Genomic DNA, 26,927 nt, shown 5'->3' with positions numbered 1-26,927 from the left:
ATGGGGGTGAGTAATTAATGACTTAATTTTCATTTTTGGGTGAACTAACCCTTTAAAGTTGTCACAAGCGTTTCAGGGAAAGCTAAGACGTATGGTGACGTACACAGTGACGCAACAACGTCATTCGCTGGGCTCTTGTCAGTGGAAAACTAACAGGTACTGAGAAGGGGTTACAAGTTGAACAGCACCAGTTACAAACCAGTTCTTCTTTGATGGAAAAGGGGTAATTGAGACGCACCCACCAGGTAAGAGAAAACTGCCTAGGGCGAAAGACCCTCATGACCAAATGAAATATCTGGTGAGTGTGGTAAAAGATAATGAAAATAACGTAGGCCTACGCTAAACCCAACGTATAGTGTGAGAAAAAGCAAACATGAGGGACAAGCGCATTGCTGAATCATCAGAAAGCCACACATATGGAGCTGATTAAGTCATGCAAACATCTAAATATATTCGTTGGTACTATGGTAAAGATGTTTTACATCGTACCGTGCAAAAATGAGTCTTTATGAACACATAATCTGCTCCTGTAATTGTAATTTACATGAAAAGGAATCAAACTTGTGTTCTGCTCATAGAGAAACCGGTCAAGAGTAGTATGCTAGTGTGCTCTTCCGAACATAGCCGCTCTCTTTCTCTTCTCTATTACATGCTTGCATGCCAGTGTATTTCAGCGCTAGCCAACTCTGCTGGCACGCTACCTAATAAAACAGGTAAGCTCAGTGGCATCGAAAAAAAAAAAAAAAGTTGGCTAACGCTGAATCAAACGAGTACTCAAGCAGTTTATCTCCATCAGATCCCTTCCTCAGTTCATCTCTCTCTAGACGTTACTAATGCGGACGCTATGCTGGTCTCGGACACGCCCCCTTTCCCGCCCCCTTTCCTCCCGGTAGCTCTCCTCCAATCGCATCTTCTCCGTGTCCTGGCCTCCGCCGCCGCTGCCCTGATGCTGCGGAGACTGTGTGCCGCCGGGAGGCGGGGTTTGTTTAAAAACGGGCAGGGTCTTGGTCTTGGCAACCTTGTCAAAAAAGGCAAAATCTGCTACATACTTTCCAGAGGGCGAGAGGGAGACGACAGGGGGGAACTCGTAGCCCCACAGGATCTCGTCGGGCAGGTAAGAGGTGCGCACCTGGCACGTGGCCGAGGTCGGCTCTACGGTAGCGCTCATGATCACCAGCAGCTCGAAGTCAGCCATCTCCGGATCTGTCCAGCCACCACCTTAGAAGGACACGTAGAGAATCAGACTTACAGTAGCGTACAGTTTCCTTCATCATTTACTGAAGCTCTCGTGTCATAAAGCAAACTTGCTCTGTCATGAATAGCTCGATATCCCATGTTTTATTACATGCATATTCGGGTTTAGAACTACGGAGGCGTATTGCATTCACTTGAAGAAAAAAAATCTACTTTGTTTTTCTGAATTAATGAGTTAGTTTTTCCTGAGAAAAAAAATGTGCTCTGTTTTTCTGAATTAATGAGTTAGTTTTTCTTGAGAAAAAAAAATGCTCTGTTTTTCTGAATTAATGAGTTAGTTTTTCTTGAGAAAAAAAAGTTTTTGCTCTGTTTTTCTGAATTAATGAGTTAATTTTTCATGAGAAAAAAATGTTGCTCTGTTTTTCTGAATTAATGAGTTAATTTTTCATGAGAAAAAAAATTTTGCTCTGTTTTTCTGAATTAATGAGTTAGTTTTTCTTGAGAAAAAAAAATGCTCTGTTTTTCTGAATTAATGAGTTAGTTTTTCTTGAGAAAAAAAAATTGCTCTGTTTTTCTGAATTAATGAGTTAATTTTTCATGAGAAAAAAAATGTGCTCTGTTTTTCTGAATTAATGAGTTAGTTTTTCTTGAGAAAAAAAAGTTTTTGCTGTTTTTCTGAATTAATGAGTTAATTTTTCATGAGAAAAAAATTTTGCTCTGTTTTTCTGAATTAATGAGTTAATTTTTCATGAGAAAAAAAATTTTGCTCTGTTTTTCTGAATTAATGAGTTAGTTTTTCTTGAGAAAAAAAATGTGCTCTGTTTTTCTGAATTAATGAGTTAGTTTTTCTTGAGAAAAAAAAATTGCTCTGTTTTTCTGAATTAATGAGTTAGTTTTTCATGAAAAAAAAATTTGCTCTGTTTTTCTGAATTAATGAGTTAGTTTTTCTTGAGAAAAAAAAATTGCTCTGTTTTTCTGAATTAATGAGTTAGTTTTTCATGAAAAAAAAATTTGCTCTGTTTTTCTGAATTAATGAGTTAGTTTTTCTTGAGAAAAAAAAATTGCTCTGTTTTTCTGAATTAATGAGTTAATTTTTCATGAGAAAAAAAATTTTGCTCTGTTTTTCTGAATTAATGAGTTAGTTTTTCTTGAGAAAAAAAATTTTGCTCTGTTTTTCTGAATTAATGAGTTAGTTTTTCTTGAGAAAAAAAAATTGCTCTGTTTTTCTGAATTAATGAGTTAGTTTTTCTTGAGAAAAAAAATGTGCTCTGTTTTTCTGAATTAATGAGTTAGTTTTTCTTGAGAAAAAAAATGTGCTGTGTTTTTCTGAACTAATGAGTTAGTTTTTCATGAAAAAAAAAATTGCTCTGTTTTTCTGAATTAATGAGTTAATTTTTCATGAGAAAAAAAATTTGCTCTGTTTTTCTGAATTAATGAGTTAGTTTTTCTTGAGAAAATTTATTTTTGCTGTTTTTCTGAATTAACTCATTAATTCAGAAAAACAGAGCAAAACATTTTTTCTCATGAAAAATTAACTCGTTAATTCAGAAAAACAGAGCAAAACATTTTTTCTCATGAAAAATTAACTCATTAATTCAGAAAAACAGAGCAAAAAAAATTCTCATGAAAAATTAACTCGTTAATTCAGAAAAACAGAGCAAAAAAAATGTTCTCATGAAAAATTAGCTCATTAATTCAGAAAAACAGCAAAAAAAGAATTCCCATGAAAAATTAACTCGTTAATTCAGAAAAACAGAGTAGATTTTTTTTCTTCAAGTGAATGCAATACGCCTCCGTATAGAACAACATGGGGTGAGTAAAAAAACTGGGTGAATGATTCCTTTAAAACTAAGAAAGCCACTCACAAATTTTTCAAAAGATGTGCATGAATCCCTTTACAATAAAAGCCGACATTATTTGCATCCAATCAGACAGCAGCGAGACATGTAGATAGTTTAACACAATTCAGAATAAAAATGGTGTGCAAGGAAACTTATGACTCGTACCAGCAGAAATAATACAAATGCAAATGCCTTCAATCGTAAACATGCCATTCACCCACTGACACACACACACACACCTGCATCAACATCCCACATTCAGAGCAAGAGATTGTCATCTGTGAAAACAGTCTCTCCTTTAACCCAGAGCAAAAAAAAAAAAAAACATGGGGTTTCATAATCCACAAACACACTAGATCACTTCATCATGCTCACAAACATTTGGCAAAGTGTGTTTCTGGAATGCATACACATTCACATTCAAATATATCCAATGCATTGACGTATGAACACTTAGACATGTCATTGCATTAGATATTGCATTATAAATATTGATCATTAGTCATTACTCTACAGAATTAATCCCTAAAACATGTAAGAGCTGTATTGTTTTAGTGTTAATGCTAAAACAACAGATGACAAATGGTGTGAAATTTTCTAAGACCCTCAGGGGCCGGCGGTGTGTTCCCACAGATCTGATGTGGCGTCTGACTGTGTCTTTACTGCGTTTGAGAATATGGGTCAGTCCTTGCACATGGTCCCATCAAATATGATACTGAATAAAGGAAGAAAATCTTACTTGTGCTTTTCTTCTATTAAAGCATCATAAATAAGTAAACATAGTAAATGACTAATGCACTAAAATGCACTCATTTGACATGAAAAGCTGTATTTATTAAGATATATTTCAGGATAACAATATTTTCACTGCATGGACAATAGTAGGAGGAACATCTCCTTTTGTATTGCACAGAGGAGAGAAAGTGACACAGGTTTGGAACGACATGAGAGGGAGTGAACTTTGAATATTTCTTTATTTCAGTAGGACAGCTCAACACACACTGCTCTCGTTTGAGCTAGGGCTGCACGATATTGGAAAAAAAGGTATTGCGATATTTTGTTTTTCTGCAATATATATTGCGATATGGAAAATTTGAATACTTGAATAGATCCTCAATAATACATTTTAATTAATTAATGTATTAATTTGTAGAATTATCGGGGTGATTTTGTTGGGGTCTGAATCTGTATTGAAATTTATTTTTTAATTAAAATAATTTGAAAAATTATTGAGCAACTCGAACCTCTTTCAGTGACCATAAAGTGAAAAGATTGAGAGAAAAAAAAACTTTCCACTGAGGTTTCCCACATTCCCAAAGATTTTGACACATTCAATAGGCCAATATTAATTTGATTTAAAAAAAGCAAAATAAGAAATTATAATATTGTACTATAAAGTAAAAAAAACAGTATTTAATAACACAAAAATTGTATTGCATAGTACAATATAGTACAATGTATAGTACTAATATTGCATATATACGAGGCTTAATCCCAATCCCAGACTAAAAGGCATGTTTGAGCTTCTTTAACTTAAACCAACGTGTACTGAAATATCTAAAAATATATCAGTGCAATTGTTTTTTTTAGATTTTTCAAGATTCACACCAGTAAAGTTTTTTTCTAAGACACATTTAAAAAAAAAAATGATATCCTAATTTAACTAAGGTCTAATCCTGGCTCAATCTAAACATCCAAAGTAATTTGACTACTGCATTAAAGCAGTTCATCCAAAAATACAATTCCACGTTCCACACCAATACGACTTTGGTTAATATTCGAAACACACTCAGATGCTTCACCATGGTAAGCAAAACTTTATAAGATGAACACATCTAATTTAAGCTTTTATTTACATCTAAACAATGATGGCCATAGAGATCATCATGTCCGGTAAACACAGAAGCTCAAACTAGCGTGTGACGCACAAGAACCAATAAGGTTTGTAGCATGTGATGAACACACAAGTGCAAGTGTTTATACACTGTAAAAAATATTTTCAAGATTTGTTATCACAACATATTTTCTTTTGTCAAATCAACTTTATAATAATTTATTTAGTTGAGATATCTTATTATTTTGAGTTTCTGATGATTAAATTAATCTCCTTCATTGTAGTAACTCACTTTTTCCAGTTCAATCAACTTAAAATTTTAAGGCAACCCAGGTTACTTACTTTTTCAAGTTAAACCAACACTATTTTTTTACAGTGTATGTGAATAAAATCAATACAATAAATCTGCTCATATCTCTGTACAAAACAGATTCATTAAGCTCGATTCGACAACTTTATGACTTTTTTAGATCTTCTAAATTGTGTTTACCTTGAACCAGTGTTGTAGTACTCGAGACTCGGACTCGGTCTCGAGACCATATTTTAATGGTCTTGGTCTTGTCATGGACTCGTGTGCATTTGGACTCGGAATTGACTCGTACTCGAACATTTTTTTTTTAGGACTCGGACTTATTCCCGAGTCCACTCGAGTTCAATTAAAAATATTTTTCATGATTATTAATGTATGTTAATAAAATATTTCTTTAAATTGATTGACACGCCCAGTGATTGGTGATTTTCTAGTGCAAAACTGCGCATGACAAATTGCAATAAAATTACTTTTAACACCACCTACTATGTGGCCTTTTTACCCTAAACTGATCATATTTTTTAAACTCTAAGTAAATTCAGTAAAATAAAAAAAAAAGGATTTCTCCAAGTAAATAAAAGTAAATTAGGTAACTGGTCTCGACTCGGACTCGACCGTCTCTAGTCTCGGACTCGACTTGGACTCGACTCTCTATGGACTCGGTCTCGACTCGGACTCGAGTGAGGTGGTCTCGACTACAACACTGCCTTGAACTTGAAAAAATATAGCTTAACTAGTGTTTCGCAAGATTAACCAATATCTTATGGGTTTGTAATGACAAAAGGGTGAGTAAATGATGCCAGGATTTCATTTTTCAGGTGAGGTTGGGTCATTTTTCCAGCTATTATTTCTAATTGTGCATCTCTAATGTGAAACTACAGTCTTTGCAAACCCCTCGGCAGGGACTCAAGCATGTTGATGGGTGATTGTCCTGTTCAGTGGTTCATACGGCTGTAAAGTCCCGCACGCAGAGGCCCGTGTCTCCCGTCCTCAGCCTCTTACACAAACACAATGCCACATTCAGCACACGGGCACACTGTGCATTTCAGGGTTTTAACTATAGATTCACACACACACGTACGTTTACACACACAGCCACTCATGCATTTACAGATTTAGACTGTAACGCGGCGACACGCTTTCGCACACGTTTTTAAACCCAGTGCCAGTTCTTCTTTGAGATCCATTCATGTGCAAATGCACTTCCAAGGGAGCGTTGTGAATACTTCATATTAAAGTTATGGTCGACATACTGTACAAAAACAGAGACATTTCTAGTTTGACAAGATGACACGGGAGTTTCGTTTGGATTAGGTAGCATTAGGCGTAAGTGGGGTCTATTAAGTATAACCCTATACCGTATAATCCGACTACAGTCAATTACACCTAGAGTGCAGAGCCGATGAGATACATGCATTGAGGAAGACACTAAACAAATACACACAGAGATGCACAACATACAGGAAAAACCATAGATGTGCGAGATGAGAGTCGTATTCAGTGCAAACGCGGGGACCGGAGGGTCTGATAGCTTGGGCCCTCGATGGGGTAAAGACTGGGACCGTAACTGGATCCACGACCTGCGTGTCAGCACCAGGAACTGGGCTGCTTTGTGCCTCTAATGAGACGCTCTGGCACGCTCTCATACACGCATTCCAGCCAAAGAGAGCCAATGTATAAAAGAAAGAGGGATGGGGGACCGATAAAGCTAGGTTTGCTGGGGGGGGGGGGGGGTAAAAGAGGGAAAATGAGATGGAGGGAGGAAGACATGAAAAACGCAGCTCATCTGCCAATGATAGAAACCCCGAGTTCCTGTAAACATGCCCCCCTCACCGAAGTCATTATTACATTTTCTACAACTCGCGCTAAAACTTGGTGAGAACGTGAAATCTGCTTCTGTCTTTTAACCTCCAATAATTCAATTAAAATTTTTGCAGTGTTTTCCACAAAGGATTTCTATAATTCCCGAACTCCAAAAAACCCCAGTCTTCCTTGTTTTACAAGCCACAAAATCCATTAAAAACCATCAAAACAGACCAAATAAGCTGTTATTTTCTAAGCTGTTATATGACTAATTTAGCGTTCACTTTTTAAAAAAAAAACTTTTGCTGATAATTTACTCACCCCCATGTCATCCGAGATGTCCATGTCTTTCTTTCTTCAATCGAAAAGAAATTAAGGTTTTTGATGAAAACATTCCAGGATTTTCTCCATATAATGGACTTCAATGGGAACCAAACGGTTCAAGGTCCAAAAGACAGTTTCAGTGCAAACTGTTCAAAGGGCTTTAAACTATTCCAGACGATTAATAAGCGAAACGATCGCTCATTTAATAAATAAATAACAAAGTTTAAGTTTTATAAGCACAAATGCTCACCTCGCTCTGTTCTGTGATGTGCGTTCGTGAATCTCCCATCAAAAATGAACGAATCTTTTCCTGAGTCAACTCGTTCATTTCGTTCATTGAATGAACCAAATGACACACAAAAAAATTCATTCATTTTGATAAACGAGTTCAAACAGGAGAGTCACTTTGAACAAACTTTGAACAGTTTGCACTGAAACTGTCTTTTGGACCTTGAACCGTTTGGACCCCATTGAAGTCCATTATGTGGAGAAAAATCCTGGAATGTTTTCATCAAAAACCTTAATTTCTTTTCGACTGAAGACAGACTGACATGGACATCTTGGATGACATGGGGGTGAGTAAATTATCAGCAAAAGTTTTTTTTTTTTTTTTAAAGTGAACTACTCCTTTAATGGCTAAAATAAATTCAAACATCTTGTTTTATAATGCAGGGAGATCTGTTGGTCACCAAAACACCTGAGACCTTTACTATCATTATCACTGGATTGATTTTTAAGATGCCTCAATACATAATTACAGATGCATCAAAAAAACAAACTGTTTCTTGGCTGAACACTTCTGATGCTGGTTGTTTCTGATTGCCAAAGTGCTATTGCTTAAACTTACACCGGGTGCACATTCTGCGATCAATTTTGGCCACGATTTGGCCGTCTGAAACAAGTTTTGGAAATTCCTCTGATCCTAGGCTAAAATCTGAAGTCTTTAATCGCTAGTTTGACATGTCGATTAATGACCGTTGCGATCAAATTTGACCTCAGATCAAATTCTTAGTCAGAAGATTTGACTAGTAGTCCTGCAGTGTGACTTCGCCTTTCAAGACCATCAAATTGTATTCGTTTTTCAAGACAATTAAGGCATGACCCAAATTAACGTTAGAGTTTTCTTTGTAGCCACCAATTTAATCCCGTGTGTAACGCGCAGCTCACGGGGAACGGTCGCGCCATTGGTTGATAATGTAAAACTCTGGACAAGTTTTCTTGCGCGTGTTCGTTTTTTAACACGTCTTGACCGCCGTAGAGTCTGACATTACTGACTTACAGAGCAACATGGCTTACAGCGACGATCATGTTCGTACAGCCTGACAAGATCAGTCGTAAAGGACTAAAATATATCGTACAGTGTGAATCCGTCTTTAGTTATGAGTTAAGTCAAGTGCACATGATATTGGCCATGATTTGAGACTAATTTTGCGAATCCTAAAGGATTCCTCTGATCTTAGGCCAAAATCTGAAGTCTTTAATCGATAGTTTGACATATTCACCGACAGCCGATTAATGATCGAATTAGAGCTCAGATGAAATTCTGCCAGACCAGAAGTTTTGAGACGCTTCTCCTACGACAACGTCAAATAAAAAAAAACAATAGCACAGAAACGGATGATGAAATTAGTCCAACAACAACAAACCACCACTCGCTCCACACATTTCTTTTCCTTTTCAAGAAAAGTCACCACCAAATTGTTTTTGTTTGCTGTTCATGTAAATGCAGCTAACCCGGCACCGAAAGACAATTAAAGACAACAGAGATCTGACAAGCAACAATCATAAAGGAATATTATAAATAAATATAAATGTGATTTTCACCGAGCTGGCAATTAAACAGCCTAAAATACAATTCTACAAACTTACACTGGTGTGAGACTCGTGTTGTGTTCTGTGTTTTTATAGTTGGGAAGTCGTAATTATAAAGTCAGACGCGCTCAAATCACTTTAGTCAGAACAAGATGGGGATGTACATTTTCTACAATGTGATGAATAGGATTTCTTTTAATGCAAACTGAATTGATATACATTCTTTCGTAATTAACACGTCAGCAGCACCATTGGAATCGCGAACGAGCAATGACAACAGAACCGGAAGACAATACAATGCTGAATAAAGTCGTTGTTTTTGCTATGTTTGGACCAAAAAGTATTTTCGGTGCTTCAAAAAATTCGAACTAACCCACTCATGTCACATGACTACTTTGATGATGTCTGTATTGCCTTTATGAACAAGGACAGTATAAGGTACATACATTTTCAATGGAGGAACAGAAAGCTCTCGGACTAAATCTAAAATATCTTAAACTGTGTTCCGAAGATGAACGGAGGTCTTATGGGCTTGGAACGAAATGAGGGTGAGTCATTAATGACATAATTTTCATTTTTGGGTGAACTAACCCTTTAATGTTTTGTTGCGTGTTTCTGGGAAAAAAAAATATCGGCTGATATATCGGAATTTAAAACCAAAAAAATATTTGTATCGGTATCGGCCTTCAAAATCCTTTATCGGTCGGGCTCTACCACCAACTGCTCCCTAACAACTGCATAGCAACACCCTAGCAACACCCTAGAATCGTGGCAGCAAGTTTTGCACAGGCAAACACTAAATGCACAAATCTAGTTCACGTTTACCCTCACGATTAATCAAGTAGAGGCAAAGTGGAAACATAAATTGAGCCAGCTACGCGCACTTGATTCAGGTGTGAAGTGTCAGTGGAAACAGGGCACCAGCGTGTGCTCAAAGTGCCAGAACTCCTCAGCCTTTCTGCCTGCAGCGTGACCTCAGCACTGAAACAGAGCTTCTCTGATGTCTTTGACACCTCTCCCCACACTGCTGTTTCACGTTTCTCCCGTGCAGCTCTCTATCCTCAGAGAAACTCTGCTGGAGCCGTCCCTGTTCTCAGGTGTATCAATCTGCCACCATAGCTATCACAAAGAAGCTCAAATTAGTCTAAGCTAACATACACTCATGCATTCGACAGACGCTTTTATCGAACGAAATTTATATTGCGTTCACAGTATTCATTTGAACAGTTCATCCATACCCTGAAAATCGAGCCCATGCTCTACTTTTTGAGCAACAGGAACCTCAAAGGTGTTGGTGTAACTCGCACTGCGACAAGGAGGATTCGAACCAGCATTTCCGGCATGGGAGGTGTGTGCCCTAACAAGGACCGCCTGTCACTACAGCGCCTCTTGAGATCAGGGGAGTGAGGTTTACCTGCACATCTCTTACTAGCTGGCGTCCGCTACATTGGCCACGCCAACCCTTAGGTTGGACCAGCTGAAATGGCGCCTCTTCTGTCTTAAGGCCCGTTCACACCAAGCACATATAGATAGAAGATAACTATCCACACCAACGACCGATAACGGTCTTTCTATTCTAAGCTGCGTTTTTTAAAGTAGCGAAAATGGATGACCTGCTGCTGCTGCTTTACGTTACAAACAAATATCAAAAGAAAAACAGGCGCTTTTGGGTACAAGACAAGACGAGAGGAGTTGGGAGCGCATCTAAACGGTGAATCTAGCAAGTCTAACAGTGAATTTAGCTGACGAAGTCTATAGCCATGTGTCCATCGACACTTTTTTCCATCGACACTTTTTCCGAATTAAGTGATATCGAATGAAAAATGCCTTATGGAAACAGTAAAATTCGATGAAATTTCATGAAAAATCGACTCAAATGAAACACGTTCGGTCTCATCGGATTTTCTCTTGATCGATATACGGCTAATGCGATAAAAGCTGATGGAAACGTTATTTGCCGAATAAATAATGAATTGCGATTAAGTTTTATGCCCTTTTATGGTTGCAACACGCCAGAAGACGAGTTCATTTCCGGCCAGTCTGTTTGCGCACACATGGCGGATGTCAACAAAGACAGATGTAAGTGGACAAAGCAAAAAGATGCTTCAACCAAAGGGTTTCCGTGAACCACGATCTCCCAGAACTGATGGAGCGCTCGTTCCCACACCACAGTCACCTCCGCTGTCGTCGGGCATACGTGCATCGTCATCATCATAGCAATGTTTATCGCGTTGTTGTTTTCTTAGGTTAGTTTTGCTTGTTTTTACGTGGCTTGGTTGAGTTGTATAATGTGGTCTGTTATTTCTAGTTAACAGACTGCGGCGTTGCTAACTAACACACCGTTGCCATGGACGCAGTTCAGAGACGGAACAGACTATTTTCTTTAGCAGAAGCAATACTCGTTTTTAAATCAATAAACTCGTTTTTAAGGCAATATTTTGTGTCAAATTATTGACTTATTTATTTATTTGTTTGCTTGAATGTTTATTTATTAGTTTGCTTGAATGTTGTTCGATTCAGTGCGAAAATGAATGGAAACATCTTAAAATGTCTCAAATCAATTCGATATAACAAATTGATCGCAAAACAGCATGTGACGTCATTACGTACAGGTTTTTATTCGCTTTAAAGCCGTTGGATGGAAACACACTTTCACCAGCTTTATTCGCATGTGTTTTTTTACCGAACTTCAGATAATTCGATTGACAAGTGGATGGAAACATGGCTAATGATGGAATAAAAACATCACCTAGTTAACACCTTTAATTATGTATACAACGCATTTTTTCACTACAACTTCAGCAATGTTGTCAACTAGCGCAGGATAGCCAACCTGAGGTAATTTTGTTACACTATGCTACAGCATAATATCTCATCGTGAATCCTACTTCTCACCGTTTATTCCCAGGATACGACCGATTGCTTTCCATCCATCTTTTTTAAGGTATCCTCGAAAAGGGGGTTTGACTTGTCAAACAGTGGAGGATTTTTTCGTACCTCAACTTCTCTGGAATGTCATCTGCCATTTTAAATGCGCGAGACCTTTAAATTAGAATGGATTCTAATTGGTTGTCAGTGTTTTATCGTTGGACAGCTGGAAAAAAAACGTTCTGAAAGTGATCCCAATGATATCGTCTTTATCGTTATAGTTGTGGTGTGAACTCTGTTATTCTTTAATATGGAGAACGATTTTGAGTGTGAACGGGCCTTTACACTTACACAGTTGGCAGATGCTTGACCCAAGACCTAGTTGAGCTGACGATACCAGCTCAACTTCAATTGATAAGTAAGGAACATGTTTTCGGATGGGACGGTCCTAGACTTGGAATTCCAACATCATAATAGTGCTGGGCGATATGACAATTTTATAAAAATAAAAATTTTATTTGACGGCATTTTTCAAAATTAAATCTCATCAGGAAAGATAAAGAAAGATTAAATTAAAATAACATTGAAACTTTTCTAAAGACAGTCATTTTGCTTCAAAGATACATTCATATAAAAAAAAAAATACATAGCCACGTTCCGACTTTGAAACGTGCAGTGCTCATGTTTATTTAACGATGCCAAAGCCTTTTAAACTGCAATCAATTATAGTTTAACCTATCCATCTTCACCGCTTAATAACACACTCTCTCAAGGTTCACACATTGAGCGTGACAGTCACTCATTTCAGTCTTTTTTCACGCACTCCCGCCACACATTGTAATTTCTCATGTGGAAAAACAATTCATAATATATTTAATATGCCGCCAAAAAATGTCCGTTCTCACTATGAACCCGGCAGGAATCAAGCGCATCTCTCTTGGCGTTCTTAGTCGAGCCTGCATCAGCCAATCAAAAAAAAGAAAGGGGCTACCCAATATCCAATCAGAAAATAGCACTATTGTATCTGGGTAAGATTTAATGCAACAACCACTGAAAAAAAAGCATATCCTGGAATTGTTCACGTCACTCTTGCCTGTCTTCAAAACTTGAGAGCCCTGGTATCGCCACAGTGCAACAGTGAAAAGACCCTCGCAAACAGTGTCACGCAACATTGTTTAAGGGACATACACCGGTATTGCGGTTTATTTAAAATTCATATCATGACAAAAATAAACACCAGTATTCGGCATGAACTGGTATACCGCCCAACACTACATCGTTACATTTTATTGATGTAATACCTTTGGCAGCCCAGGCCCGCATCGGGCTGTTGTCATCTATTACGTGGTAGAAAGTGAGGGGCAGAATGAGGAAAGGACTGTCGCTGGACGTGTCCACTTGAAAGGCTACATTCCTCTGGTCCAGACGTACCGTCTCACCCTCTTTAGTCACCGACGTCTGCAGGAGCTTACCTGTCACCTGAGAAATCAGAGATATGATGAGCTGCACGTATACGATGAATATGTTATTTCATCAGGATGTGACAGAGATGTGTTTACCTGGCAGCCCAGAAGGAGGCTCTTGCGCATGTTAGCAACTCGGATCATGAGGCACGGTCGGCCCTCGTGATTGGCCACCACAGCATGCTGACTGAACTTCACCGTCTCGCCACGTTTTTTTGGCCGGGCTACCTATATATCACAGAATAAATGTAAAATTTAAATCAGATATTGTTCCAGATCTAGTCGTGAAGTGATAATATGGCTAAGTGCAATTATCAAATTGCAAAGGCTGCAATTAAATTAAATACATAAATGCAGTGTTTGTTTTAAGTACATATTTAGTAATTCAATTGAAATATTAATTATATTTTCTTAAATTTCTAATATTTAAATACTTCAATCAAATTATTATATTAATATTCTTATATAAATTATTATTATGATCATATTGATATATAAATCACAAAATCTTTTAACAAATTTGTGCAGCCCTACAAACAAGCATCGCAAACCTAAAGCAAAATTAAAGAAAATTCGCAACTCAATTTTTTTTCCAGTTCCAGGGCTCGTAAAGGTAATAGTAAAAGTAATAGTAATTTTACAATTCTGTAAAATAAAATAAAAACAATAATTATATTAAAAATAATAATTATTGTTATTATTATTACTATTATTATTATTATTGATTGGGTTTTTCTTCTTTTTTGTCTTTAGCTGATTAATAAAGCCATATGCTGGTGGTGCAGGGTCTAGAGACGCGTTTTCTAAAAAGTTGACCAACTTTTAACTTGAGCACCATATTTTCAAGCATGTGATCAGCCAAAGACAAAAAAAAGAAGAAAAACCTAAAAACAAATATTTTATTGTATTTTATTTTACAGAACAACAGTAAAATTACAATACTAACATTTACAGTTCATTCTTTCAAACGTTAAACCATTGAGCTTTTATTTTGGCGGGAAACCACAGGGAGATCTTACTCTTTGTTGACAACAACAGATTGATAAACCATTCTCATTACAAATTTGGGAAGATAGTTGGATAGTTCAAAATGCAAATCACAGGCGCCTCAAACACACAGAGTAGCAGTGAATCTGCAAATGAACACAGTGCTGTGCTTTACTGCGAAACATGCGGCACGTCAGACTATATATTTATATCATTACATCATAACCATTGCGATTTGATGATCTCACTAAGCCATATCACATTCTCACAACCATGCATTGTCAAATTTCATTAAAAAAAACGTACCAGGCAAAAACATGACATTTTGCAGTTTATTTAATAATTGAGTCGATTTCATGATTTCAATCATCATACAGTAACTAGCCACCCCCCAACAGCCCCCTGAAACAATGTTTTATCTGATTGACTGCCATACATCTGCCATACTTATAAGGTCGGAAAATCCGAATAAATGCAGAAATATCAAATTCCTGTTTTTTTATTGCTCTTTGTCATGCACAAGATGCTGCAAAAGACGTATGCGCATGTACATTTGAATGAAAAAAACATATCACAATGACAACTAAACACTGTGTGTTTACCCAGATTTCGAGAGCGGTACCTTAGCAAGGAAGGTCCCAGTGATGAAGATCTCCATCACCATGGTGATGACCAGCTGGACAATAAGCAGGATGATGGCGAGCGGGCATTCCTCAGTGATGCAGCGAAAGCCGTAACCAATCGTAGTTTGCGACTCCAGGGAGAAAAGAAACGCTCCCGTCAGAGTTTGGACCTGCATCACACACGGCGTGTGATTGGATGGAGGGTCAAACTCTGGTGAGGAAGGACAAGACCCAGAAATAGCAACGATACAATATCATGTTAATATGTATGTACGTAAGGTGTGATTTAAAGGGATCCTCCACTTTTTTTTTTTTTGGAAATAGGCTCATTTTACAACTTCCCCAGAGTTAAACAGTTCAGTTTTACTGTTTTTGAATCCATTCAGCCGATTGTTCTGAAATTCAGAAGAATATGAGTAACCAGACCGTTTCTGGTCTCATTGACTTCCATAGTAGGAAAAAAATATACTATGGAAGTCAATGAGACCAGAAACTGTCTGGTTACTGATATTCTTCTAAATATCAGAACAATCGTCTGAATGGATTCGAAAACAGTAAAACTCAACTGTTTACTCTGGGGGAGTTGTAAAATGAGCCTATTTCCAAAAAAAAAGTGGAGTATCCCTTTAAAGCACTCTTGAAGAGCATCCTCACCTAGTAAATCTCCATGCACAAGTGCCACTAAGTACCACAGCACTCCGAAGACAAACCAGGTGCCGGCGAAGGTGGCGGAGAACAGGAAAAGCTTGTAGCGCCACTGCATGTCCAGAAAGGTCGTCCAGAGGTCACGCAGGTAAAGCGCCCCTCGGCCGCTGACGTGTTCGATGCGAACGTTGCTCCGCCCATCTTTAGATAGCACCCGTCGACGACGCCTCAACGCCGCAGGCCCGTTTCCTGGCGAAGCCCCGCCTCCTCCGCCCAGGAGTGGCTTTAGGACGTCTGTCTGAGTCTGTGAGTGACACACCTTCTGAGGGGAGGGGCTTCGGGAGGAAGGGGGCGTGGCTGAGGTCATAGCTGGGGGGAGAGAGACGTGCATGTTCACTGATTATGAAAAATAGTTTATTTATAACTCTGAGCAGTGTTGTAGTACTCGAGACTCGGACTCGTCTCGGACTCTGTCTCGAGACCATATTTTAATGGTCTTGGTCTTGTCATGGAATTGACTCGTACTCGAACATTTTTTTTTTTTAGGACTCGGAATTATTCCCGAGTCCACTCGAGTTCAGTTAAAAATATTTTTCATGATTATTAATGTATGTTAATAAAATATTTCTTTAAATTGATTGACACGCCCAGTGATTGGTGATTTTCTAGTGCGCAACTGCGCATGACAAATTGTAATAAAATTACTTTTAACACCACCTACTATGTGGCCTTTTTACCCTAAACTGATCATATTTTTTAAACTAAGTAAATTCAGTAAAAGAAAAATAAAATAAAAAAAAAGGATTTCTCTAAGTAAATAAAAGTAAATTATCAACCCTCACTGGTCTCGGTCTCGACTCGGACTCGACCGTCTCTGGTCTCGGACTCGACTCGGACTCGACTCTCTATGGTCTCGGTGTCGACTCGGACTCTGAGTATAAAATTCTGCTTTTACTCTGCTTTTGCTAGTAAAGTCCCCCTGTGGTGTGAATCCAGCTTTTAATGTTGTTTATGTGTCCATGTGGTGTTTTTAATATGCTTTAAGACAAATCTTGTGTAAATTCATACGTCGACAGCATTGCTGAGTATTTTTTCTTTAAATCTGCAGTGAACTAGCCTAGGAAAACCCAGACAACTTCCAGCAAATTTAGATTTGCTCTGAAAGTTAGTTTGGCAAAGAGCTCATTCAAGCCCATTTCCAATCTGTCGAAATCGCGGCACCAATCAGAAACGTTGGGGCGGGCTTTACACGATGACGACAGCACTGGGATTTTGAAGCAGATTTTGTAGCCAACATTACAAAGATGGACGCCACCGTAGAAAATCACTCGTTCGAATCAGCTATCGTGTCTGTTTTAAGCGATTTGAACGTTAAAAACCGAGCAAAGAACAACACTCGGAACCAATTTAAGAAGATTTGGAGTCCCTTTTTATTATTTATTGAGCACGGGGATATGAACAATGCAATGGAGGAGGAACAAAATGCTTGATTAGATATTATATCTTTTTGAAAATTTATTTTAATTTGTACTAACCCTATTTTATTTTTGTGGCTATTCTTGATTGTATTTTTTAGTCTGACTTCCAAAGTACATATTTTATTATCCAATGTTGGTTTGTGCAGATTTTGTAGCCTACATTACAAAGATGGATGCCGCCGTCAAACATCACTTGTTCGAATCAGCTATCGCGTCTGTTTTAAGCGATTTGAACGTTTCCTTTTTGTTAAAAACCGAGCAAAGAACAACACTTTCTCCACCGCTCTGCATACGTCATCTCCTTCATCGCTCTGATTGGTTTTTAGGTCTACCCGCGACGTCCGTTGGTGACGCCCCTCTGGAAATGATTAGTCTATGACGCTTTGCCAGACCATAACTCAGTTACAACTGTGAATGGTCTGGTTTTAACCAGGCTAGCAGTGAACCAAAGACAGTCTCAACCACACGGTTTGAAATCGCTGGTGTTTCTGACGTCACACACTACCTTGTAACCAATCAGATCAAAGTGTGATCGTCAACTCTGAGTGAGTGAGTGGAGGCGGAGCTCATTTGCATATTCATAGAACCGCATACTAAATTAGGCAAGGATGTCGAGTTACATTCAACATTCTATTTTAAAGGGTACCTAAACCCCTGGTCAGAGCCTGACTCCACCCACTGGCAATATTTGAAAATGCTGAAAAAGTGGGCTGACCCCAGCGGAGATATAGCCTGGTTCTACCAGACTCTCGTACATACATTTCATTTGTACAGAGAGTCTGGCCTCCCTCAATTGAGAAACGTTTCCTTCCTTGTAGGCGGGTTCACTATTAAAGTTCAAATCTATTGGATCTGCCCAGAGTCACTCACGATCTGCCATAGCCAATCGCTAATGTGTGGTCGTGAGTGACGTATGTCATGCGCCGAAACGGCTGATAACAACCATAGACAGTAAAAGAAACAACAAGTCCGAACTCCGAATGATCAGAGGATTAAATTTACAATAGGATTTCAGTCAACGAGAGCCGCAGGTTTTGTCAATCTAGGAACAATTATTAATTCGAAATGTATATTTGACATGAAGGACAGTGATTATTCAGTCAATGCTGTAAGTTACAGTGAATGATCAGTCTGTCTGCAGATGTGTAATAAACAACAATTTTTCATATTACGTATTTTTGTTTCTTAATTACCTTAATTATGGTCTTCAAAGTATGTGTTTGTACATTTTTATATGGCATTTAGTTGTTTTTTTTTTTATTAAAACAAATTAACCATTGACATCTAAAACTGAAAATCAAATATAGTCTCCAAAGTATGGTTTTTCACATTTTTATTTATGACAATTATTTTTTTTTTTAAATCACAACCAATTTGTATGATTTACAACATGTAAAACTGACACACCAACCTCCTGTACGAGTGCACAAAGGGCTCAAAATGTTCTATTCATCACAAGAATCAGTAAATTTACTGTTGGGAATCTGAGCGACTGACATGACTCCTGAGCGGATCTTCAACAATAGTTTAGCAGCCAGGACTCGGGGCTTCCGAACACCGCGAACACCAGGCTAAAGTCCAAAATGTCACGGTCATTGTGCACGAGCTGCCCAGCACAAACTTCCAACCTTTCTGCCTCCTTCACTTGGTCCTCAGTTGTGCAACAAGAGGTGAGACGATAACAATCCGGCTTTAAATTCTGTATATTCGGCAGTTTCTTTTCCAACAACGGACCGAATAGCTTTTCTCACGTCTTTCTCCGCTGCCATTACTGCACTCAAACTGACGCACTACATCAACATCATCGTTCTCAGCCACTCCCTCTATTCGCTGATTGGTCCTACAAAAAATTGATTTCTGGAAACCTAAGGATATGGAGCGGTCCCAGACGCAGTACTGAAGTAAAATGAAATTGAGCGGAAGTGCGTAGGCGGGCGCAGCCAGGCTAGCGGAGATAGAGGGGACGAAATAGATGCTAAAACTCTCCATCCTGATCGTTTTCAATACTCACAATCCCAATTCCTGACTCCCTACAGTGGTTTTGATGACACAAGAGCTGTGTCTGAAACCGCTCACTCGTTCACTCATTCACTAATCCCTATATAGTGTATGGCATTTGAGTGCACTATATCTGCAAGGAGTGAACGAGATGAAGTGAGTGAATTCGGACGCTGACGTTTACACTGTGCGTCGGAGAGTTGGAGCTGTCGCAGAAAAGGCTGCGTCACACGTACTGATAAAACTCCTTTTATCTTACATTACCTACTTTATAAAATAATATTAACAACAATAACAATCATAATGACTTTATTTTGTAATTATACCTCCATGCCAGCTTTGTAGTTTCATCGACTGAAATTGTAACTCTTACGTTCACAGATGACGTGTCGTCGAGCGCCCTCCGGCGACCGTTAGTTATTATATTCAAACGAATACGCTTCCTAACGACGATTAACGGATATTTTTCAAATCCTCCACTGGATGTAATGTAATCTCTGGTTTAAACTTGCTCGCGCCGCACTTTCATGCGCGCTCAGTTCTCTCCTCATTGGATTGTGGGAAATAGGGCTTCAGCAAGTGTACATCGAATGTACACTCGAATTCAGAGAGGATTGTGGGTAAAAGTAGTGAATGAATGTAGGGAATGATGTCGTTCACTCAGAATTCGGACACCACTACAAAATGGCCGACACCCGATATAGTGCACTATATAGTGGATAGGGAGCGATTTCAGACACAGCTAAGATAGTTTTTATACTGCCATGGGTGATGAGCTGAAACCTGGGTACGTCACGAAGTGCGGAACATCCAATAGGAAAATTTAACTGCAGTAGCCACCGTTCAACCTGAAGAGGGCAGCACTAAGACGTTTTTACACCATTTATTGTAGAATTAAAACACTTTATAAACAAATGTCAAAAAAGTTACTCGAATCAATGACTGGTATTAATTAAGATCCATTCTTACAGATCATTAACTAAAAAAAGTTGGTTTAGTGTTTAGTTACTCTTTAAGATTTTTTTTTCAAGATTATTATTTTTATTTGCTGATCAAAGATGAGTTTTAATTGATAAAACGATTGACTACAGGGGACTTTAACTCCTTTAAGATATATAGCTGATGTTGATTGATGGTGAAGTTGTTCATCTAAAACTCCAGATAAAGATTGCTAAAGCCTCAAGCACACTGGTTGTGACGTGAAAACGAATTTAGGTTAATTTTCAATTATGCAAGTGACATGTTTTTTTCTGTGACAAACACTGCGATGAGCAGACAATGGTCAACAGTTAATAATGTGCCTCATAAAAGCGACTCTTTCACAGTTCGAGTTCAGCGGCATGAGTTTTACATTTTACAATCTCTCTGTGAAGCAAACTATATTAAAGTTCACAGACACTTCACAGCACAATAACTCCTGCCTTCATTACAAACATGTACCTTTTTACTCACTATTAAAGTGTAAAATGACGGTCGACATGGCAGGTTTTCATACAAAAGACATTTTAAAAAAATACAATTTCATTGTGACATTACTTTCAAGACAATTAAGCATGTTTATCTTAATCGTCTTAGAATGTAATGTGTGTGCCAATGATTTTCTTTTTTGCAATACATTTCCTTTAATGCAAGAATATCTCATTAAAATAGTTCATGTAACCCCCTTCCTTTATTTATTTATTTATTTACTTATTTAAATGTGTTTATAGGTGGGTTTTTGAATTATTATTATTATTATTTTTATTTTATTTCATTTAGTATTTATTTAGTTATTTATTTTTTCTCTGGGGGGGGGCATTCATTATGTCACTGAATACTGTAAATGTACCTTGTTCTGATAAAAATAATAATAATAAAAAATAGTTCATGTTGTAAGTTTGCAGGCATCTCTTTATTTGAGCGTTCAGGTTATGATCTTTCAGTTTCATATTGTCATTTATACTTTTCGAATAATTCCACTAATTTCTCTCACTTATCTGAGTAGCATTGGGCGTTATCAGATGGGACTCATACAAGTTACTAAAACTACCAGTATCAAGTTACTCTGACATAAAAAGTAGTTCTTTTTAACGAATTAACGGATCCAACAGTCATCCTCGCTGTGAGAAACCTGTCACCTTATCGCCTCGGGTAAAAACTAGGTCGCCTCGTAGCATTATAGGAGAAACCTCACATGGGAAGACAGGCTCTATCTCTATCTGAGCTCCACCTGAAAGATGTGCATCGTCCAAGTAAAGGGAGACACATTAGGGACACATTAGCGAGTATCTAAAAAACATCTTCTCTCAAAGCAGCTTTCTCAGCGATCTTTATCACGGACACGTGAGCGCATCCTTCTCTCCCGAGGATAATGTGTGCCAGGAAGGGGTACAGCGCCGGGTTCGGGGGGCCAACCGACAGTGGTGGTCCGTCACTCTTTCTTAACTCCACATTCAGACCCTCCAGCTGCCCGCACACATTAAATGCCCCTCATTCACACAGTGGAAGCAGCTGCCCTTTCTCATTTAAAGGCTAGTCGTCAACGCCGACCCACTCGCATGCCATGCTCGTTTGAAAAAAAAACGTATTCACCATCAAAAAACACAAAACCGCAGGAAGAAATCATGAAAGGAACGCCGCAATATTCTCTGCATTCCTCTGAGGATGACGTTTCCCAATCGCTTTTTTCAAGGTAGACGCTTCTTGGACAGTTTTTCCACTCCTCTACGGCTTTAGCTCCAGGTGTGTGTGTGTGTAAGCCACACATTGTCTATCTGGATGTTGTTAATCATCAATAAAGCTTCACAACACAAACATACACTAGTCAAGAACCAAAATCATAGGAGACATTTTTCAAGCTCCATCACAAACTTGTGCTTTTCTCTAATAAATCTATGGTGGCCTCAAACGTATTTTGGACACAGTTCAGGTAAAAATGGTTTCCTCACTCTCAAGTTCTCCAAACATGTATGAGTTTCTTTCTTCGGCTGAACACAAAGGAGGAAATCCTGAAGAATGTGTATAATCAAACAATTTTGGACCCCATTGACTGGTTATACACATTATCTTCTTACGTGTTTAAAAACAGGTTTGAAACAACTTGAGGGTGAGTAAATGATGACAGAATTTACATTTTGGGGTGAACTGTCCCTTTAAAACAATTCTGTATTCCCTCTTTGACTTCTTTATGATATTTTAGATTAATATTTAAATAATATAACAACACATTTGCATGTCCATGGTTCTCTAAGTCCATTAATTTTCGTTACATGAACAGTGCAAAAAATAGTTTCTGCCTTAAAAGTTTAAGTAGAATCAACTTGGATGTTTAAGTAATTTCAACTTAAATGACTTTTAACTGACTTTAAAAAGCTGAATCGTGTAACACTTTGTAAATTACTTGACTTGTTTAGATGAGTTAAAGCAATGTAAAAAAACACATGATCATACAATTTTTAAAGAAATAAAATATTTAATCTTTAGTGCGCCTAATGCGCCATCTTTCATTTTGAAGCGTGTTTATATGGAAATTATTTATTTATATTAATTTTGACAACTGTGTGAACTTGTGGAGAAATGACTTCATACATCCACACAAAAAAACACCAGCTGATTCAAATATGAAAATGATGGAGAAAAGTATTTCTCCTAAGAAAAGAGATGAAAATTCAGATGATTGATAGTCTGCAATCAATTGCAACCTTAATATGAGTATGAGTCTCTTAAAATCTCATTTTTATATATGTATAATATCAGCGTCTTATATAAACTATGTTTAACTTTACCTGCACGCATGTTACTTCACCCTCAAAGCAATATAGCAAATCTCAACTTGATTACTTGTTTCGTTGCAAAGTAAATTCACCCAGCGGTAAAGCGCTAAATGTGACTGTAAGGTGTGAAACCCTTAGGCATCTTAACATTAATGCCATGTTTTTTTCTGTAAAGCTGATTTGAAACAATGCCTGTTGTGAAAAGCACTATATGCATTAATTTGGCTCATTAAATTCTTACAGGATCAATGATCTGAGCAGCTTTAAATTAATTTTACGGAGTGTGTATTTACACTATTTTGTTGGGCGAGACTGTACACTGACTCCGCCCACTGACAGCTGATTGGGCCAAAAACAGAAACTTCAACTCAGGTTTGAATTCGCCTTTTGCTCAACTCGTTTACACCCTTTTCTCAACACATATCCAATCAGAAAGGCATTTATTTTCAATAAAAACAAAGAAAATATCCAAAAGGTGAAATAAAGTGTGTCTAACATGGGTTTAAAAATACAGTGTTTATCAGCTGGGGTTAGGGTTAGGTCTAAGGAGGGCTTTATTGTCCCAATAAGGCTGCACAAAATTAATAATAAATTCATTTTAATAAATATAATAATTTACACTATGTTAGTTTTCCGTACCGTTTAATGTGCAACAATACTGAGGTCTGCCACTATTTATAAGTATAAATAGCATCTATCTACACTTAATGCAAAGAAAATACTGCCTTTTTTACATAAATAAATACAATTTTAGTGTAAATACAATCTATTGCTATTTTCATAATAGAACCGCTGCCTTAATTTTATGTCTTTAAAGTAAGGCTAATCCAAAATAAAAGTTTGTGTTTACTTAATATATGGGTGCACTGTGTATAATTATTTTGTATATATATAAATACACACACATGCATGTATATTTAGGAAAAAAAATATTATTTATATATAAAATATTTATATTTATATATAATATAAATTATTTAAAATTCTATATACAGTATATACATGAAAATATTTCTTAAATATATACAAGCATGTGTGTGTATTTATATATATAAAAAATAATTATACACAGTGCACCCAGATATATTAAGTAAACACAAACTTTTATTTTGGATCCGATTAATCGCGATTAATCGTTTGACAGCCCTACTTTAAACACTTATTGGATGTCAAACAATTAGTTCATGTGCATCATCTGTGCATTTACGGACAAACTACAAATACAAAGTTAACATTTAAACAAAAGCATAAGTAAAAACTCCATCGAGTCTCCTGAGATACGAGAGAGCAGCCTCACGGACCGCGGCGATCTCTTAGTGAGGTTACACAAGGACTTACTTTCCATTCAATCTCTCCTCGATCTCCCTCTCTCGTTTAAATGTCTAAGTGGTAGTTTAGTCTCACTCAGCTTCTGCCTTCCGCACCAAATAAAATAAATAAATGAAATGAATGAGTACCAGGGCGATCTGATACGCTCTCCCCACTCTGACCTCTCTCTCTCTCTCTCTGGACTCACACTGAGGGAATGAATAGGTATCTGTCTGGCTCTCTGTGCTCTGAATACTAACGGCGGCCGAGACCGGGACACGTGTTATGAGCGGAGTGTACACACAGCTGACCTTTGAACTCCGGCGAGTACGCGCCCACACGCGCGCGCACAAGTACAGTACATAGAGCAGACACTGAATGTGTGTTTCTCATGCTCTCAAAGACCTTTTGATCTAAAGGCATAAATAAATGCTTGTACATTTAGCCCACGCGCGAATATTTCAGTGTCCAGAATACATGCAGAATTCTCTCAGCGTTTACATATTTCAATTTGCTATTTTAAGGCTTTATTGATGTCCTACAATGTGCAAAAATGTCCTAAAGATTAAGGAGGCATGTCCAGACTCAAACACACACTGACGTGTGCTGACATGACCTCACAGAGAGCGTCAAAAAACACACATAGTTTAGCCGTGCAGTTTACAAACAGTCTTTGACTTTTTTTTGTCACTCTTCCTCTCTTCCCTCAATCTCTTTCTTTCTCACTCCCTGTCCTGTATACACAAGTATCCTTTTGTTCGGAGATGAGATGAAAGCCACCATTGAAAAATATAACACTGCTGCGTGTGTGTGTGTGTGTGTGAGAGAGAGAGAGAAAGAGAGGGAAAGGAAGGAAGGAATGACATCGACAGACCGAAAAACAGACCGATATTAAAGTCTCTCATCAGTATTCTGTGCAAACTTTTACTTTCCTCTATTCCCCAGATCCAGTCCACCTCTCTCAGTCACAGCTAAAATGAGCTCGACGTCTTTGATCCAGTGCAAAGTGTTCTGGAAATCACTCGAGACACTTGACCAACAAATCCATTGCTCATATCTCTATATATGCACGCGGTCTGGTCTATTTATTTCATTAATAGCTTGGTTTAAATCTCCAAAATAACCATGAAGGGGGAATTGGTCCAAAGAGGAAATCCAAAAACTTTGGCAGTCGTGATGTTTGCCAGAAAGAGCCATGGGGAGCGTATCAGATCAGTCGAAAGCAACAAAAAAAGAGAGAGAAAAGACCCACGCAACGTTGTGCTTCAGTCAGAGCCTATGAAACGGTTTGATAGTGGCAGATATGCCTCCTCTTTTATATCTCTGCATCAGTAAATGTTTATTTCTCTACAGCTCACGAAACAGAAGCAAACTGTGACTGTAAATTGAAATTAAAAGCTTTAAACACTGAAAGATCTAGTCATAAATACATCTACTTAAAAAAAAAACAGGTTGCACGTTATTTGGTAACATTTTGTTTTAACCAGTAACAATACATGTTGCACTTGCATAATTAACCCAATTCTACCCAAACCCTATGTAAATGCATGTTGTTATATATAAAATATATATAACATATAACATATATAATAAAGTGTTTTATTTTAGACAAATGCATTCGACAAAACCAATGCAGGCGAAAAAAGCATTTGCAAATTTTAATTTCACAGTCCATTTTTTTATAAGGAAACTCATTGCTTTTTATGGTAAACATATTTTGTATTAAAATATGAATACAGAACTAAAGCAATCTAATATTGAATAATATAAAGAGAAAATGCCTAATTTTAGATAATTAAATGACTAATTAAACCTCTAAACAGATCAAAACATTATATTATCTGTACATTTTTATTATCAATGATAGGCCTATAGGTTTCTACGAGAACGATCATAATGTAGCCTATCTTGTTGAGATGCACCTGTTTCTCATATATGTTAACGTTACAATGATCTTCTTCAATCTCGACTTATTTGAGGATGAGAAATGTAGTTGGATTCAAAACTGCACATATTTCAAATAAACGGCATCTTTATGGCTTCATAAAGATGAACACAATCTCAGCACACAACCGCTAGGCCTCACGAGGTTTACTTCAGCACTTACCTTTCACTGAGGACTTGAACGCAGAGCTCTAGTTGTGATTTGCAACAGTTTACTCCTGTTTTCCAATTTCAGGACACATCAGATGAGAAGTTGAGGCGAAAGTTGAGAAGGCGATCAGGATGAAGAGAAGCGCGTGCCTGACAACTTTGTCAACATCATCATCATCATCATCCGCGCCAGGAGAGTGACAAGCTGCGGAGGTCTCATAATTCTACATGCTAATATTCAATAAACACATTTGAAACTATTAACACTATTTTTTTAATGCACTAGGCCTACCTAAACTGTCATGCAATCCTAAGCTTAAAAAATATATAGCCTATATATAGGTTCGACCCTAGTAATAAGTTAAGTGTCAGTCGGTGCTCGTCCCGGTCGAATGTTAGCTACCGATTTATTATGTAATGCCCTCCTCTCTCTCTCCCTCTCTCTCTCAATCCTCCTCGCTCTCTATCTATCTATTATCTTGTCTTGAGTGCAACTGCTCAATAAGTTTTGTTTGCAGCTCTATCTGAAAACTTTCGCCTCTCGTCTCAGTCCTGCCTTTCATTGTTGATGAAAACACGTACTTTCAGCGCCT

At 37.7% G+C, this 26,927-nt stretch overlaps 1 protein-coding gene across 2 annotated transcripts; it reads right to left on the bottom strand.

The window, feature by feature from the left end:
• kcnj10a (potassium inwardly rectifying channel subfamily J member 10a) lies at nucleotides 1-26,927 on the bottom strand. 2 transcript variants are annotated; one of them, XM_039658455.2, is made up of 6 exons: nucleotides 24,271-24,365; nucleotides 15,714-16,073; nucleotides 15,059-15,270; nucleotides 13,546-13,677; nucleotides 13,288-13,465; nucleotides 1-1,218 (listed from the first exon to the last, which is right to left on the bottom strand). In XM_039658455.2, exons 1-6 carry the CDS (start codon nucleotides 24,275-24,277, stop codon nucleotides 821-823), a joined length of 1,287 nt encoding a protein of 428 aa, XP_039514389.1. In that variant the 5' UTR covers nucleotides 24,278-24,365; the 3' UTR covers nucleotides 1-820. The 2 variants fall into 2 exon arrangements, with proteins under 2 accessions (XP_039514389.1, XP_039514390.1); XM_039658456.2 differs by lacking the exon at nucleotides 24,271-24,365 and adding an exon at nucleotides 26,348-26,927 and having other exon boundaries at nucleotides 2-1,218.

This window comes from Pimephales promelas, chromosome 1 (genome assembly GCF_988280905.1).
Source record: "Pimephales promelas chromosome 1, fPimPro1.hap1.1, whole genome shotgun sequence".
Classification (NCBI taxonomy): Eukaryota; Metazoa; Chordata; class Actinopteri; order Cypriniformes; family Leuciscidae; genus Pimephales; species Pimephales promelas.
Note: the sequence above shows the minus strand (reverse complement) of the source record. Positions and strands in the feature narration are given on the sequence as shown.

What these genes read in the sequence shown, in the direction of transcription:
- kcnj10a (XM_039658455.2), bottom strand. An exon ending in GCCTCCTTCTGGGCTGCCAG is followed by an intron (nt 13,466 to 13,545) that starts GTAAACACATCT and finishes CTGATTTCTCAG; the next exon opens with GTGACAGGTAAGCTCCTGCA. An exon ending in GCGGGCCTGGGCTGCCAAAG is followed by an intron (nt 1,219 to 13,287) that starts GTATTACATCAA and finishes TGTCCTTCTAAG; the next exon opens with GTGGTGGCTGGACAGATCCG.